Source organism: Sapajus apella, unplaced genomic scaffold, assembly GCF_009761245.1.
Source record: "Sapajus apella isolate SASKATOON/1434 unplaced genomic scaffold, GSC_monkey_1.0 scaffold21, whole genome shotgun sequence".
Lineage (NCBI taxonomy): Eukaryota > Metazoa > Chordata > Mammalia > Primates > Cebidae > Sapajus > Sapajus apella.
Window position 1 is genome coordinate 19,756,416 of NW_022436961.1, and position 18,757 is coordinate 19,775,172.

Sequence of the window (18,757 nt, forward strand, 5' to 3'; positions counted from 1 at the left end):
CAGATCATTATGCATGTAAAAATTTAAAGGTGAATTGCAAAGATTTAATTATAATGTGAGAGAATTTAGTGGTAATATAAAAATATGACTGTTGAAACAAATACAAGGAAATACTTTTTTTTGCATTCTTAGAGGAATATATATATTAGAGATTGTTCTCCTGGGATATATAATATTTTCATCTTTTTCTGAAGTTAAACAGCCATTGCCCTCCATCTTCCTAACTAGTTTTCTTTTTGTCTGAAGTATTTCAGCCTGACCATAGGCCAGGTTCACGTAATAAAAATAACAAACAGCTACTAAGACCTTACCATCAGGCACTATTCTAGGTGCTTTCTATACATTTCTCATTTAATCTACCCAACAGTTCTCTTATTATCCATAATTATAGATGAGAAAACTGCTAATTGTGAAGGTTAAGTGTCTTGTCCAAAGTTACATAGTTATTAAATGGCAAAGCTAAAGATTTGAACCTGCGTCTGGCCAGCTCCAAAACCTCACTTTTATCCACTGTGATATATTTCTTTGGTACTTAGGTAACTAGAAATACAGTGAATTTTGTTGGCATGTAAATGATAATTATTTTATTTGCAAATTAATGGCCCTGTGCAGTAGTTTAATTGTCTTACATGAAATTCAAATTATTAACTTCAGAGAGCTAAAACTTTATTATTCTCATTGTTATAAGAATATGCATTAGGTTTTTCTTAACATAGATTATCTATAGCAGATGTGTGCCATATTCAATCCCAATAGATTTATGAAGTATACATTTATATTTAGTTGAATAAAAGCAGATTATCAGGATTGTGTAGCACTTACTGCTTTGTAGGATATTTGACTATTCTGTAATTCTCAGTAGTCATTGAACATCCCTCAGTATACTATTGACAAAGGTTATGGAAGACAATCTTAAGAAAATCAAAGAATTGATTGTAATGTTCGTCAAGTATTAAAAGGGGCAATAGTAGTTGTCTACTTAATTCAGGTCTCATGGTTTTCAAATTGTGATCAATAAATCCTACATGAATAGCCCCATAAACGCAACCGTTAGAGTATTAGCAAAGAAGACTAGAGAATTGAATACCTTCCTAAATTTTATTTCCTGTAGATAATATACTAAATGAGTAAACAGCTAAAAGTTAACTGTGATAGGTTAACTTTGATAGATTAACTATAATTGACTGAATAAGCAAGTTGTTAATAAAATACTATTTAAGGAAGTTGAATAATGTTAATATATCTATTGATATACTTTAATGATAAAGTAGATAGTATTTCAATGGATATAAATATAATTGTTTTATTTACTTGTTTACTTATACTACTTCCAGAGAGGACTTAAGCATCTTACAGTAAAAATACAGTAGTATTCTAATCATTAACATTTACTAACGTAGCCATCAAGTAATTAAAGGGAGATTTTAAAAAAGGGAAAAATAATAGCAGACAGTGCACACTGGGAAAATGTACAGTGTTAGCACAAAACTTGGCTCTGAGCATCACTGCAGCCAAGGTATAAGAAATTTAATATTTTAATATTAATTTAATGCAAATGTTTTATAACAGTGATATAGTAAAACCTCATTAACTTAGATTAATTAGGGAAAGTTCATCTGAATTATAAAATCTAAATTATACCAGCATACCCTAAATTGTATTATTTTACTTTTATATGGGTTAATGAACCATTCCCTAGCAAATATATGGGGAAGGAGATTTGCTTTAAATAACAGATTAAAATAACTTTTAAGTAATATATAATTTGTTTATATATAAATGAATGCTTACTAAAGTCTTTGATATCCACAGATACCTCAGAAGTATTCATTTTATATAACTTAAATAGTGCTTCTAAAATCTTACTTTTATAATTTAGCTATCAGAACTCTTCCTTAAAACAATTCAGAAATAATATTTAGTACAGAAATACAGCTCTCTACAAATTACTGTGTTTAGCAGTAATGACAGTTAGTGTTAACATTGTTAATTAATCACATTTTAAATAATGCAAATCCAAATCAGGGAAGTTTTATTTTATACTACTTTAGTTACCAAAGATTTTAGTTATCAAAGATTTTATTTATACTACTTTACTTAGAAAAGATTATGTAAAATGTAAGGTCATGTTATCAAGGTGATGGAAATGACAATAAGATTCTGCATATTCTTATAACATTTTGCTGAGTGTTGAAGCAATTAAAATTTAGCTTATTGTAAAAATATATTAATTACATAAGAGAGATAGCATAGAACAGGCTCAGGAGTCAGATTTTTGGGGTTTAAGTATTAGCTCCACCACTCATTACCTGGGTGACCTTGGACAATGTCCTTAACCTCTCTGTTCCTCGATTTTCTTCATTTATACAATGGGGGCATTAGGAGTAATGACCACATGTGATTGGTATGGAGGTTAAAGCACATAGCTACTTAACCATGTGAAATATAATAAACACTCAAAAAGGTTAGTTAATAGGAAAACTTAAAGTTATTCTTTAATTAGTAGAATCATGCAGCTACTTTAAACTGAATTTAACATACCCAAATAAAAATTACATCAAAACTAAAGTTAAAAATATATGCCAAAATAAAACTGCACTTCCGAAGGGAAAAGAGAAACGAACATCACATTTCTTGGGACACCTACTATGTTGTAAGCTCCATGCTATGCTCATTGTAAATGCTACTCCCATTTAGTCCTCATGACAGTCCTACCAGGTAAGTATTATACCTGCTTCGCAGATGAGAAAACAGTCTCAGAGAGATGAATGTGCCTAATATCACAGCACTGATAATAGTACAGCAGGATACTAGCACAGGTCCCTCATACCATTTCCACTGCCGTGCTGCTCTATCTGGATTTTCCCCATGCCATGTAGCATTGCGGAAGCATGTCCAAATCAAACTGCATACCTAAGGACAACTACTGCTTTTACTCAAAGCAGTAGTTCTATTAGAAGGTTAAAATGAAATGGTTGAAATGAGCACAAATTCATTTAATGTTTAATTATCTGAGATTTTTAAAACTTTGCTACTCATCTTTAACATTTATCCCACTTGTATTGTTTGTGTGCTCTATATAGAATGTAGCATAATGATTTGCCCTTCCTAATTGATTATTTTGTCGTCTTTTTCCTTTTTTCTTTCGCTGTACTTGGGTTCGTTCTGAAATATGACACTTCATTTGGCCCTTTGTGCTGTATGTCAGCGTCTTCAACTTTATGGATACCATTCTCCTACTAATAGTGTATGTACAATACTTTAAATGTTCTTTATGTATATTGCCCTCACCTGTTATACTTGATAATGTTATTTCTTTATATAAAGCTATATCTGCTGTTTTTAAATAGAATGTTTCGGAATTTATTGAATATAATAGGTGCAATGAAGCCATAATTTTACATTTCATTCCTAGATTTATGGGAAGACTAAAATATGCAGAACAATTGTATATCTTTAACTTTAGATTAAAATAAGGAAAAGGTAAGTGTACAACAACTAAAACATAATAATTGAAATTTTATGTTTTTTGGCAGTCTTTGAAGAGTTATGTAGGGAGAGCAGATTCTCAGGCTGTGTTTCTACAGAACACAGGTATTTTGTGAACCAGATCTATTCATGTTATGCACAGTCTTTGTTTAATTCTAATAAAGAAGTGTCTTAATGGATAGGCTTTTTTTAGTTTTCACTTTTGCCCACAAATATTTTTTAAAGCCTTTGTTCCCTGCCTGTTTCCTCTGGTCTACACAAAAATCTGGTGTCAGCTGCTACTTGATATGTTTGTATCAGTTTATTATATTATTTCTAAAAAGAATAATGATTTTCAGACTCCTTGTCTTGAAAAAATTGAGAATTTCTGTAGATGAATTTCCAGTTGTACTCTTCTCCTTATGCTGAGCTTTCTTCATTCTTTTCTCCAAAGAAAGTCAGCACTTTAGGTTAGCCTAGCTACTAAAGAACAACAGGACATGGCCTTTTTTGAATGTAAACATGTGCAGGTCACTTAATTTCCCCAAAGATCCCTAAGTCTCCTAAAAGGATCCCTCAATTTATAGAAATTCTACCCTAGGAGCTTTTGAATTCAGGGACACTGATTTAATGTTACCTGCTAAAAGTGTTCTAGTTGTAGTGTACAATTCTAAAAGTAGATGTGTTGCCTCCCAATCAAAATTCCAAACTATAAAAACTAATTCTTGCTATAGATTTAAACACCTACTGGAGGCTGATTAGCATAAAGTAAACCTAAGATGTTTATCCTCATCATACAAAATGGACCTAGAATGGCTTGGGAAACAGCCAAGTCCATGGGATCCATATAACTAATTGTTTTGATTACTTACAAGATACTTTATCTATAAACATCACTACCCTTTTCCATTAAATAAAGCCTGTCATTTCCTTTAAATTTTTAAAGGATTACTCTGTTAATGATTTTAAAAATTTATAGAATGTATAAGATGAAAATCACAGATTATAATGCCATATTCCATGTAAATCTTAATAAATGTTAATAATACTTAGGACTTTATGATTTATTTTTCTAATGTAATATGTCATCATTATATGAACTATTTTTCTAACTTTGACAACTTCTATTTTCCCCTTAATCTCATAAGTAATTTTTATATAGGGTGATTATGCATTTTTTTAATTGCATCTCAGAATAATATTGCTAAAAGAAAATAGATCCAAATATTCCTCTAGTTTAAACTATATATACAAATTACAGTCACTCAGACATTAAGAGAATAATATTGAGAAGCAGATTTAAATTGCAAAGTTCATTTACATTATACCTGTTTAATAAAAAATATTTATGATTTTACATTTTATTGTGGTAATATATTTTGTCTTTATATCATTGTATAGAAGATGGCTTTTTCTCACATGTAAAATGCACGTTAAGGTGATGTAACTTGATGTCACTTTTATACACAGTCTTAAATGTTACATGATTTTTCAACTCCCTTAGGAGTTTACTTGGTTAGATCAACTAACTTTATTTCCTATGATAGAAAAATTTTTGCTCAATAAGGTGTTACTATTTTCATAAACTACAAGCAAACAGGGAAATTCATTTAAAATTAGAAAAAAAATCCAACAGCCTGAAAATGTGTATGAAATATCATTGATATAAGTATTACATAAATCTATTAGTATGGTATTATGAATTAACTAGCAATTACCTGCTAGTTTCCAGAGTTGTGAATTAACTCAAGTATCTAATTTGAGCGTAGATCACAGAGCTGGTTATAACGTAAGAGATTTATAATAGCCAGTTTCTACCTTTAGCAAGAAGTTTCCTCAAGGAAAGCAGTGACCTGCTTGGCTTTTTACTATGGAGACAGAGATTCTGTGGGCTCTGTAGTAGACTGTTCCAAAATTTAATCAGTCTTATAGTAGAGTCTATTTTCCATCACATTGTTTCCTGCTACACCGTAAGAGTGAGCATATACACCTTCGTATTGATGAAGACAGCTGTTGCCTTATAACCTTTTCTGTTCCAAATAACCCTGATTCTTTTCATATTTCTCATATGGTCAACTCTTAATTTCATCATTGCACAGTGATGAAAAGAAGTACAAACATTCAAATGGATAAATAATGCCAATAGTCAAGTAGATTTGACTTTGGCATACATTACAGGATTTTTAAGAAGATTGTTCTGAATTCTCCTAGTTTCATTGCCAACAGAAAATATACCAGTTTTTATACCAATTCTTTGATGTATATTGAGACTTTTTAATGGACTAAAACAATATTGATATTCCTACATGATCTGTATTTGAAAAGAATGTGTATTCTCCAATTTGGGGTACAGGGTTGTAATATATACTAATATCTATTACCAAGCATGTTAGTGATGTGTTTTAAATCTTCTCTGTCATTACTAATGTTTTTGTCTGCTAATTTTTCAACTAGTATGTTAAATTACACATTATAATGGATTTGCTAACTTCTAATTAGAATTTTCTTAATTTTATATATTTTGAATCGTTGTTACCTGTATAAGATTATAGATTATTTTTATTGTCTTAGTGAATTGAATCTTCTATTATATGCTATCCCTAGATCTCTAGAAATGTGTTTTGCCCTAAAATCTCTTTTAGTTATCAGAATAAATACACTATCTACCTCTCTTTTAATGTTTTGTACTACTTTGTTTTTTCCTGTAGTGATGACGAAGTTTTCCCTGAGTTTTAAAATATATTTTGGTTCAGGAATTTTCTATAATTAAAATATAAATATACAATAAAAATAAAATTATAACCATCATATAGATCAAGAAATAAAATACTGCCATATACCATGAATCCCCTTCATATGTGTCCCCACTCGTAATCCCTCAGTGTCCTTCAAAAGATAAACAGAATCATGACTTTCATGGAAATCACTTACTTGCTTTGTTCTATGGTTTTATCCCCTACTTAGGGATCCTAAAAATGTAGTTTAGTTTTACCCCTTTTTGTACTTTATATAACTGGAATCATTTTATATGACTGTTTCTGTCTCTTGTTTCTTTGGCTCAACACTGTGATTGTTTCATCTGTGCTGTATGTAGTCCATTTTTTTGCTGTAAACAGTGGCATTCAAGCATTGTGGTCTTGTGATCCCATTACATTGTTGCAAGTTGTTGAGGATCCAAAAGAGATTTTGTTTACCTAGGTTATATATTATATATTCACCATTATTAGAAGTTAAAACTGAGAATTTAAAAATATTAGTCTATTTTAAAACAATAATTTAAAAAGTCAGTATATGTTAACAAACAATTTAGGAAAAATAACTTCAAAAATGCAGGGAGGAGAGTGGTATTGTTTTACATTTTTTGCAAATCTCTTTAATGTCTGGCTTAGTGGAAGACAGCTTGTTTCTCATAGCTGTTTTTTGCATTCAATCTGTTGCAATATGTTATTTTGGCAATAAATACTGTAAGTTGTTTACTTTGAGGTAACAGGCTCAATTGGTTCATTTTCTAAAAGCATGCCTACCAGATACTGAAGTCTGAATAACATGGTTTATCTATTAGTTGTTCTTTCAAGTAAAAGTGGTATCTCATGAAAAAAGTGGCTAGTTCAGCTTGCAACACAAACCATCACACATGTGTTCTTTCTCAAGACAACATGGTACTTCAGTATGCAGCAGTAGTGCTGTATGCGTACTTCCTGCTCATCACACCAAATATTGAAAAGATTCTCATTCCTCTATGCCTCTTAATTTCTCTTTTACAGTTTGCCATATTTTTAACTTTTCATGCTGCATTCTGTATAATTCTTCATATTTCTAGTCCATTAATTCTACCAGAGATATATAATCTGATATTAAATTTCAGTGGTTAAATTTCTAAGACTTTTATTTGGCTGTTTTTCTAAGAGTATAATAATTTCTGATAGTCCGTTTTTCCTGAATAATCCTTTCAAATGTAGCTTCATACTTTTTAAAGTTATCAAACTTATTTTATATTCCATGTCTAATTATTTCAGTATTAAAATTCTGAACATCTGGTTCTGTTTGTTTCTGCTGGGTCTCATTTAGGGTAGCTTATGTTCTTATGTCTTTAGCAATTTTGCGTTGTGAGCATACACTTGTTAGAATGTCTCTGTTCAGATTCTTTAAGGACTAGATTATGGGTATGTTCTTCCTGGGAGGATTGTGTTTAGTTTTCTTTTTCTTTTATTCCTATGACATACCTAGGGTGAAGTCCCATGTAACTTTAAATAAGTCTCAGATTACAGCTTTTAGGGCCGTGGTTGTCACAGTGACACAAATTATAAAGATATAGTTTTAATTTGTGTGTGTGTGTGTGCGTGCGTGTGTGTGTATGTGTCTGTGATCAAATATCACTAATAGCAAAGACAGTTTACTGTCTGTTCCTATGAGCTGTTACTTAATTTTCCCCCAGTTTGTTTAATCTCTGAATATACCTTCTCAGACCATTTATTCAGACAGGGTATTTGCGTGTCTGAACATGGGCAACTTTAAGGAGCCATTATTCTGCTTACCACAGTGATATCTTAACCATCTCTAAATCAGTCTTCTTTCCTCCTAACTTCCTTTTTCCTTCCTTTCTTCCTTCTCTATTTCCTTCTTTGCTTCCTCCCTTCCTTTTTTATTTCCTTCCTTCCTTTCTTTCTTCCTTCCTCCCTCCCTTTCAGTCATATGTATCATGGACTGCCTTGAATGGGGTCTTGCTTTGGCTCACACAAAAAGGCATTGGAAAATTTTGACCAAAACTACAAAGTTTAAGGAAGTTCTGTCAATGATAGACTCTGAACTTAAGCAAAAAATGTGTCAGACTTTCAGGGCACACTACATCCAGGACATCATTTTGCCTGTGCCATTCATTTGTGAAGTTCTGGCTACCTACCTGTTTATTCTTTTACCTCTTCCAATGAATGTCGACACACTTAACATGACATCTGGTAAAGGGGCCAGTAGCTCAGATAACAAACAAAGATAACCGAGAAAACTTCAGGAAGTCTTTGCAGATTTGCCTACTAGTTACGTATCAAAGCATCATAGTTACCTGTTTCACAGCCTTCACAGTGCCCAGTTACACCTGGGCATTTTTCTGTATCAGCCTTTCCTTACTTAGCCTGTATGAATCAGTATGTTCTGGTTTTGTATTTGCTTTGCATTTCTTGCTGTTAAAATCTAGTCTGATTTTCATTGCTACTTTAAGCTTATGTAAAATATCCTCATTATATTATATTTTCTTGGTGATAAAACTACCTACTAGTTTGCATTTCTGAGAATTTACTCTTAATTTCATCATTCAAATTATTGATTAAAAAATTTAAAACTATCTCCAGAACAGATACATCTATAGGAATCAGTGAGTGTGCTAGGTATATCACTGATTTATTAGCTATTTTTTCCTGCAGCAGTAGTTGCTGTAAGGATATTGTTTCTGCCCTCAGAAACTTTATTATTTTAAAAATGATGTAAGATAAAACAAAAACAAAGATATCCAGTTACAGCAATTCAGTAGTATATTCTAGCATAAATCCCTGAGGCTAAATAATGAACTGGAAAGCTTTCTGCAGCGGCTAAATAAGATTTTTTAAAATTAAAAAGTTGTATATTATCCTGATAGATAAATACACATTTTGAAAATATTTTCAAATATGGGAAAGCAAAAAGAAGAAAATTTAAATTACCCTAACCCCATCATTTGGAGATAATTAATATATTTTAATATATTTACTTCTTTTTCTTATCTACAAAATATATGGTTGGTTAAACTAATTTTCTCTCTTAATATGTTGTAAATATGTATTTGTGTGTGTGTGTGTGTGTGTGTGTGTGTGAAAGAGAGAGAGAGAGCGACAGTGGACAGTGTTTGGAAGTAAGGACGAGGCATGGCTTCACAAAGTGAATCATTCCTATTACTCTCCTAATAGCGCACAGTAAGCCTTATTTTCTACTTTGGTGGATTTAATGATCCCTTTCTTTATCACATGCTAACCTTCTGAGATGCAGTTTTAAAATGCATCCACATTCAAAATATGTGAATAATATTTTCAGACTAAGCACTTAATCTAGCTATTATTTATTGAGATTATTCCATACCTATTTAAAAGAAAATGAACTGTATTAGTTATATTTTTAGCTAGTTTTACCTGTTTAGTTTATAACAGCTTAAAGCTTATATAATTATTAAAGGGAGTGGTGCAGATTCTCTGTCAATTTGCTGCATTTATAGTTATGGTAATATTTATGTCTATGTTATGTAAAGGGTTCCTCCTAAATAATGCTTTATTAACATTAAGATTTTATTAAAACATAAGCAGAGGGCAGTGTTTCTAGTTAATAATAGTGAATTAAAACTTAGGATATCTTTGAAATAATTCCTAGATGCATGTAATTTTATTAGTAGCACTGGACTTTTAAAGATTAACACAAAATGAAAGAAAGAGAAGTTCTGTTATCATCCAGTCACTTTTGAGTAACCAATGCAGCATTTTCATCTCACATCAACCAGAAGACCACCTGAGAACCTGTGAAATCTTCCCTGATTAATCCTGACAGAAACTGTGTTTAATTATTTTTGTTTATGGAGATCCAAGTTAGGCTTGCAGTTTGACATCTTCTAGGGGGATTAGACTACACTTCTTAATCTACACTTCTTGATATCTCCTTCTATTATCAGATAGAATTTAGTATCTTGTCCTTGTAATAAAGAGTAAGAAGTATCTTAACCATTCACAATAGACATACATACCAAATCTCAAGTGGCTTTGAGTGCTTTGACTTAAAACAGGTCTGATTCTTTTCGACAAGTTTCGGATGAATTTAAACTTTGTTTGTCAAAAGTATGGGGATTTGAATCTTTGATACACTAGCAAGATGTATGATAGCCAACAATAATTTATCTTTTAATAGGTTGCTATAAAGTTACCAAAAATTTTCTAAACAAATTTACTTTACACAAGGTGTGAATAGAATTTTTTTCACTCTTTCTTAGAAGTTATACACCTTTCAGTAGAAGGGCAGAGGGAGGGATCGAAGAATTTGATTGTTTTCGACAAACCTACATTGTACTTAGAAATAGTGGTTATATACCATTACACCTTTGAAAGTACGTGAGTTACCAGCAGCGTAATACAATACTGTTGTGCACAGCAGAAAACAAAACAAAGCAAAACAAAAAAAGGTAAGCTAATGTGTTTTCTTTTCAAGGTTGGTTAGATATAAAGTGTATAAATTATTCTTTGTGACTATTCTTCAGATTTCAGTTGTGCTTCTTAAAACTTCTACAGGTAATTAAAACAGATGCTGAAGAACTTGTCTCCAGAAGCTATTGGGATACACTGAGACGTAACACAAGCCAAGCACTCTTTTCAGACCTCGCAGAGGTATAATTAAACCTCAACAAGGTCCTTGTACTATTTGCCATTTTGTTAATCTAGTCCTCATTTCATTTTAGTCATAGTGATGAAACCCAAAATATATGTTACATTTTCCATTTTTTAGTACAGCAATAATTACTATACATAAACTGTATTTGAATATCTCAGCTTTGACAGTTCAACTTAATTAAAAGGAAATGCTGTTTCTTTTTACTTAAGGATTACTTTCTAGAAATTATTATATATATATACACACATATAAATATATATATATTTTAAAGTTTCACTGAATCTTTTAAGCTTACAATTTACCATGTTACATGAAATGCTGAAATGTTTCTCCCAGTAAAAGATACCTGACTCTTCAAAGTTATGTTAGATTTAAACAAATTTCCTAATATTAATAATGAGTGGCTTACCAAAGGCTAGAGGTATGAGAGGGTGAGAAGGTATGGTAGGAACAGTCAGTCAAGGAAGGGAGGAATATTTTACCTTGACATTAAGATTGCCAGTGCATGGTGAAAATAAAAAGCAGACCAACCTTATTTAGTTTTATTACTGTTTTTGAATTTGATACTAGGCTGCATCTTACTGCTGCATTGGAGTAGACTGCTTCCATTATCCCATTCTTATGCCCTTGTCAATAGGGATTTCTAGTTTTTAAAGATGGGCTGTATCTTAGAAACACTGTTTTGTATTTCTTATTAAGAATTTTTCCTAAGAACTTTATTAGAGGCAGCTTAGCAGTCTTACCAGACAAAAACTTTTCAATAAATACTGAGATTTATTTTTCATTATCTCTCTTTTCAAAGTGGCCTTCTCATTCCTTTTTCTAAACTTTAAATTTAACTTTTAAAAGTTGCACCTAAAAGTATCTATAGAACTAAACTAGATACAGTTGTGACTTCTATTATCCATATATATAGTGTTACTCTATTGATGTGCCTAGACTAGGGCAAACACTTGAAAATGTTAATTTTGTTTCCCTTGTTCAATTTTAAAGTCCCAAAGCAAATAAATATTTTGTCTTATATTTAATATATCTGTGATATACAAATGTGATATAATTATGACCAACAATTACCTTTTAAAGTTACCTTTTGAATATGAGCCATGTTTAGGTATGAAGTGGCAGATGTTCCATTTACAGGTATTTTAGAAGCACTTTTTTTTTTGTAATCATTTTTGTAAGTACATTATAATAGTCAGTGCTTAAAAATAAGAGCAACTGGGAACATTACCTCTTAAGACTCCCTGCAAGTCAACTGTGACCTAGCTTCCAGGCATCAAATCAAGTCCTATCATTGTTGTCTCTCTCCCATACTAGAGTATCCACCTGCCAGCCTCCAACCGTCTGAATTCCATTTAACTCTAGTAGACATTTTCAGTTATACAAAATCTGCTAATTCAATGTTGAATTTAATTTAAATCTTGGGAAGTTTAATATCAGAAGACCAGTCAGGTCCTGTGCACTCAGAAAATCATATGATTTGTGTAAGATCTTTGGAAAATGTATATGGTTCTGTTGTAGATAGGCTGGAGCTGGTAGGCTTTTACAGCTTCCCAAAGCTAATTAATTCTGCAGACTTCTTCCCAACTAAACATTCTGTGACACCCCTTTGGTACTTGAAAGTGGCAGTTATAGGAGTATAAATACCACAGAAACTGGCCAACATTACAAATCAGTCTTTTTTTTTTTCTGGATAACTCAGTTTGCCAGCACACTTTTGGCTATAATTAATCCACACTATGATCCTAAGCTGCTAAATTAATGAATGAATTGAATCAAATTTCATGAAAGTAAATCTAATGGAGAGAAGAAAGAGGGGAAAAAGAAAAGAAAAGAAAAGAAAACTTATATTGTGTTCCAAAATAAAATAATTACTTGGGGATTATCTGTTACTACCCTCCCACATTAGAATAATAATTGAGAATTAACTACAGTTCAGTTACAAGTAATTATAAATCCTTATAGGTTACTGTGACTACCAGTGGAATATAGAATTGTTTATAGTATTAGCATTTCAGGATTCAATTTCGTTCAGAAAGAAGTCTTGGAAATCTATTTGGTAATTATATTTCTTTGTTACTTATTTAATATGTAATTATTGAGATAAAATCTCTGTAAATATTATAGGGAAACTGGATATTAGCCTTTCACATTCTAGTCTGGAGCTATTTCTAGCCATAGATTTTTGAAATTACAGTAAAACTCTGTGTCTCCAATTGTGAAAACATATAATGAAAATTTGAATATCACAGTTAAGACCACTTTCTAACCAAAATCATATATAATAAATTCTTAGTGCAGTATATTATGCAGCTGTTGAATACATTCTGTCAGTGTCAACATTATAAACACTATTTTGAGTTCTAAAGATGAAATTAAAATTTTGCTTTAAATTACATATTCTTAGTAAATTTCAGTCGATTATTCAAAAACTTTATTAACAAACTCAAAAGCTTGAAGATTTCCTCCAGCCCTTGTATACCTCATAGAGATATTATCACATTATAATCAATAAAAATATGTTAAAAGAATATTTTAAACCCTTTAATAGTTTAATATGTTTCATGCAAGTTTATTTTATTATTGAAATCATTTTAAATAATTGTTAATCAAAGTAAGATAATGGCTTTTGTATAAATAGCCCATGGGGTTCTATTGTGGCTTTTTCTCCCTTTGTTATGAAGACACCTGAATTCATTTTAACAATGAGCACAAGAATCACAGGGATAAAGTCTCTATTTTTGTCTCAGTCATTGAGTGATTTGTTATGTAACACTGTTAGAACACGAAGGACACTGGTATAGTTTTCAGTGACTGAGCAGTACTCTGTGTCACTAAATGGGGCAAAAGTTTTCCCCGTTTTCATTTTCCAATTTTTTTCCTCTGATGTCATTGTTACTTATGCCTCATTGGATCTGGATTATCTGGATAAATGCAACGTACATCTCATAAGATTTTTGACACTGAAAGACTGTTAAGTGAAGGTCTGTTCTGCTCAGTGGGCATGAGAAAAACTGGCTGAATGAGGTCATTATTTAAAACCTGAATAAGACAAACCCATCTCATTTTAGTATACTGTGTCTTGAAAAGGACATCCCACAGTGTAAGAAAACATTCCTTAATTATGTTATCTGAATTTACTTTAGTATTCCTGTAGCCACTCATTTTAAGGCTTTTTTTTTTCTTCAGATATATATAATATGTACTTTCAACAGCAAAAAGTAAGAGTGAACAATGTAAAAATCTTTTTTTATTAAGATTGAACATTATTATCTTTTCTGTCTTGTCTAGTCCCTTTTCAGTGTCCTGAAATATATTTGACAAAAATACATAACAGCTAACACTTTATTGAGCTAGTCACAGGCTAAATGACTTAAATGTGTTATCTAATCCTTACCACAACCCTTCAAGATAGATACTGTTATTATTCCTTAAGAAAGATGAACTTCTTTGAGGTCACTTAAATAATGAGAAGTGTCTGAAAGCCAGCAATTTGACTCTTGAATTCATCCTATTTGCTCACCACAATACTGCCTATTTGTGAAGTAAGCAACTTTTTCAAAAACATTTCCCCCTTTGGATCCTACTCTGTCTCCTTTCCTCCCATCCCATTCCTCTAGCTTCCAGATAGAGGTGAGAGCCTCTATTCTCATGCCACACTCAGGCATGGAATCACCTCTGACATACTTCCTCCTACTAGTAATTTGAGCTGATAATAAGATAATAAACATATTAAGCTAGACTCTGTTAAATCACAAAAAGTGTCTATATTAATGTCAGATTTCTTTTTTCCCAAAAGTTATTTGCATCTTACGACTACTAATAAGAACATTTGTTTGCTTATATTTTAACTTTATCCTCAAAACGGTTGTTATGGTTAGGATTATTCCCATTTTATAGATAAGAAAGCTCAAGGTTAAAAAAAAAAAAAAAGAAAAAAAAAAGTCAGTGACTCAGGTCACTAATTTTAAATCTTGTTCTCTCTATGAGGGCAGGTTGCCTCTTCAACTTAAAGCTCCTGGGGAAAGTAATGCCTTTGAGAGCTACTCCAATTATACTAGTCTCCCGTTACTTACGGAGCCCACATGGCTGACACCACTAATATTCCTCAACTTTCATAAGAAGCTTGTTCAAGAAAATGCATTTAAAACATAGTATGTGACACTTGGCTACCTGGCTGTATTTTTTTCTCCCAGCAAACAGACCAAACCACTATCAGATCCTCAAATAAGTTGGTTATATTATAGAGAACTTCTCAGGTATCCCAGCTACAGAGAATACTTGGGATTTCTCAGCAAAATAAACTGAGAAGTAGTTGTAGAGATCTACCAAACTTATTTAAATATAAATAGAATATTTAGATGATTACTAAAGAATGTCAACAATTTTAGATAATTTAAAGTATAGACACCCTACATGCTGGAGTTTTTAAGAGAGATGTGAATACTTAGTCACTTTAGAAAAAGATTTTAATGCATTAAAAGGGGGCATGTGGAGGGGAGATCAGATGTGATCTCTGTTACTCCATGTTATTCATTAAAAGAGAAGAAATTTGGTCCATGGAGAAAGGAAATAAAGATTCAACAAATGTTATGAAAGATAAAATCACTATCTTTATGAAACATTTGGAAGAGGGCTGTGAGGAATCAAAGGAATATGAAAATTTAGTGTATGGAAGATGGGTGAATGAGACTTTTGATCAACAACCACAGAAGACTGATCCTTTGTGGAGAAGTATTTGTTTTCTGTCTTATGTTTCCTATGGAGGAGTACCATCAGGATTCTGGACAAGAAGTAATAAAACTATGTACCTATCTACAGCTGTTTTTCTTGAATAAAAAATGTATTATTTAAACTCTTTTTTTTTTTTCACATTTCCTAGGATGATTTACAAGAGAGTTACAATCCTTTGAATTTTATGCTTTTTTTTTTTTTTTTTTTTTTTTTTTTGGAGATGGAGTTTCGCTCTTGTTACCCAGGCTGGAGTGCAATGGCACGATCTCGGCTCACCGCAATCTCCGCCTCCTGGGTTCAGGCAATTCTCCTGCCTCAGCCTCCTGAGTAGCTGGGATTACAGCCACGTGCCACCATGACCAGCTGATTTTTTGTATTTTTAGTAGAGACGGGGTTTCACCATGTTGACCAGGATGGTCTCGATCTCTTGACCTCGTGATCCAACCGCCTTGGCCTCCCAAAGTGCTGGGATTACAGAATTTTATGCTTTTTGTACCTGAGTTTATGAAATGAGTTAAAGGCCAACTGAAGAAGGAAGGAAGGGAAGGAAAGAAAAGGAAGATCTATAAAGCTACATTAAAGGAAGGTGGATGATTTTCATAGGCCATTATACTTTATAAGGACTATAACCAAGCAGTTTTAAGAAAATACTTGGAATTTAGTTTATTAACTTGAGTGGGAAAGGAAAAATCATCTGGAATTAATTTTTTATCCGTTTGACAAGTTACATAAGACTTTGAAAAATTATAGACAATATAAATTTCAACGTCATTACTTTAGGTTTTCTCTTTCCAAATACAGTATCCATTTAAAGTATCATGGTTATGGAATATAATGGTTAAAGGAAGCTGTTTTGTGAATCTTGGACCATTCTTGAGTCAGCCCCATATATTCAGTATATCTGAAGAGTTTATCTCTTTTGAACATCATTTAAAAATATATTTTTTCAGGTTAGTAAAATCAAAACTAAATTACTTAAATAAAAATAGAATAGATGTTCACTAAAGGATTTCAATTATTTTAGATAATTTAAAAGAATCTTATATGCATAATTTGAGATTAAACATTTCTTAAATCTAAAAAGTTTTCAGTACAAAGATTAGTTTCATTCAAAGTTCTATTATTAAAGTGTGAGCTTTAACTATAATTGCATGTATTAATATGCCTATGTTTTTCATTCCAATATTAATATACTTACATTCTTGATGCTTATATGTTGATAACAAAATCCTTTGAGAGATATTGGGTATCCTTATTCTGTTTCTTTTATGGAAGCTAACTTTTAAATTGTGATTTTTTTTTTAAGCGTGCTGATGACATCACAAGTTTAGTAACAGATACTACACTTCTTGTACACTTTTTTGGAAAGAAAGGAAAAGCTGAGCTCAACTTTGAAGATTTTTATAGGTGAGCTCATTTTTATATTTTTCTTAAAAATTATTAGCATACTGAAGTCAGAAGCCTCTTTAGAAATTGTCAGTACAGCAATACTCACCTCTTTGTTACTTTAATCTTAAATAAGATACTCTTTGTAATAAATACTCACATTTATCAGTACCTACATACCAGTGGTTATATTGATAATTATAACAGGAAGTTACTGAATGATTTTTTTAAATTCCAGATATCTAGATTGATTGTTATCTCCTATATATTGAAAAGAAAGTATGTTGCCAATTTCTTACTCTCAATAAGCCACGGTGATAATAACAAGTAGTTTAAGTATCATTGCTACTCCGGAAGTTACTTTTGTTATCTTCATGTTATAGATGAGGAAACTAAACCCCTGAAAAGCTAGGTTATTTGCCCCAGGTGCTGCAGTCATTAAGTGGTAAAGCCTCACAAATCGTGTGCTCTTTTCATTCTCATTTACAGGGAGGAACATTTATTAATCTTTGTGTCATCATACAATTATTTTCATGTAACCTTTTCTGGGACAGTGAGTATTTAATCATTTCCTGTTACCATTACTCTCCATTTATCTTTTTCATTATTTATTACATTTTTGTCATAGATTCATGGATAATCTCCAAACAGAAGTTCTAGAAATAGAATTCCTTTCCTACTCTAATGGAATGAATACCATCAGTGAAGAAGATTTTGCTCATATTCTTTTACGATATACAAATGTGGAAAATACGTCAGTATTTTTAGAAAATGTGCGTTACAGTATACCTGAAGAAAAGGTATCTAATCCTTATATTTAGTTGGTTATGTTACTGTTTTGTAATATGTGCCTATAAAACACATTGCCCTTTTGTTAGTTCTTTTGCTTCTCTGTGGATTAAAAAATGTCTTAGATGTATTTCATTCTGTGTCCTAAGTGCCCTGGCTACGTTTTAATAAATGAATTAATTGTAAATTCTGGGTAGATATCTACATTTTTCTTAGGTATTTTGAAAATCCTTTAGGCTATTAGCAGTTGTTTTATTCAAATTAACAATATAATTTTTCAGGAGAATTCCACTTAGCTATATGCTTTGACTACTACCAAAACATCACCGCATAAAAAACAGTTTATGTTGACATCATTTCTGTCACACTCTATTCCTTTCCGTAACACCCTTAATAAAAGGTCATTTGAAGACCACCATTGATGAGTGAGTGATCTTATCATCGGCTGAAGTGAAGTTTTTCAAAGAGTTTGGATGGCATGAATGGTTAAGAACCTGGGACAACTGATTGTCTATTTGTTTAGTAACAAATGTGTTGTCAGCACTTCTGAACAGTTGCATTATCTAGTGGTATTTGAATGCATCATTGCAACCAAATAGAACTAGTGTTACAAGCATGGGATGTTTTAGATATATTGCCTTCTATTTGTGTTTATACAAGGATCAGGTTAATCATCCAAGAAAAACTTGCAAATAGTTTGACTTTGTTTAGAATGGATACACTGTGACAATGTTAACAATTCTCCATGTCCCCTAAGGAATGAAAAAAAAAAAAGGACTTGATGCATTTGGCAATTAGTTTACGTTATCTCCGAATTAGAGTACTTTTTATCTGTTTCCATGTTAAACTGAATTTTTCCAATTCATAGTTACTTCCCTAAAAATAAACATTGAAAATTTTACTACCCTAGTAGTGCAATTTTTCAGCTACTGGGGTATTACTTAGGGCCTTGAATCTGCTTTTTTTTTTTTTTTTTTTTTTTTTT

General features: G+C 31.6%; 1 protein-coding gene across 5 annotated transcripts in view; it reads left to right on the forward strand.

Annotated features, from left to right (window-relative positions):
• MICU3 (mitochondrial calcium uptake family member 3) overlaps positions 1–18,757 on the forward strand; it is a 94,912-nt gene that overhangs the window by 59,904 nt on the left and 16,251 nt on the right. For 3 of the 5 annotated variants that reach the window (XR_004272002.1, XM_032288355.1, XM_032288353.1), the window contains 4 exons: positions 3,209–3,247; positions 10,764–10,859; positions 16,904–17,004; positions 17,612–17,783. Coding sequence is in view for 4 of the 5 variants with exons in the window: in XM_032288355.1 (XP_032144246.1) it covers positions 3,209–3,247; positions 10,764–10,859; positions 16,904–17,004; positions 17,612–17,783 (408 nt within the window). In the remaining variant the exon portion in view is untranslated. The remainder of the gene's footprint in view (positions 1–3,208; positions 3,248–10,763; positions 10,860–16,903; positions 17,005–17,611; positions 17,784–18,757) is intronic. The other 2 variants (XM_032288356.1, XM_032288354.1) reach the window with 2 other exon arrangements.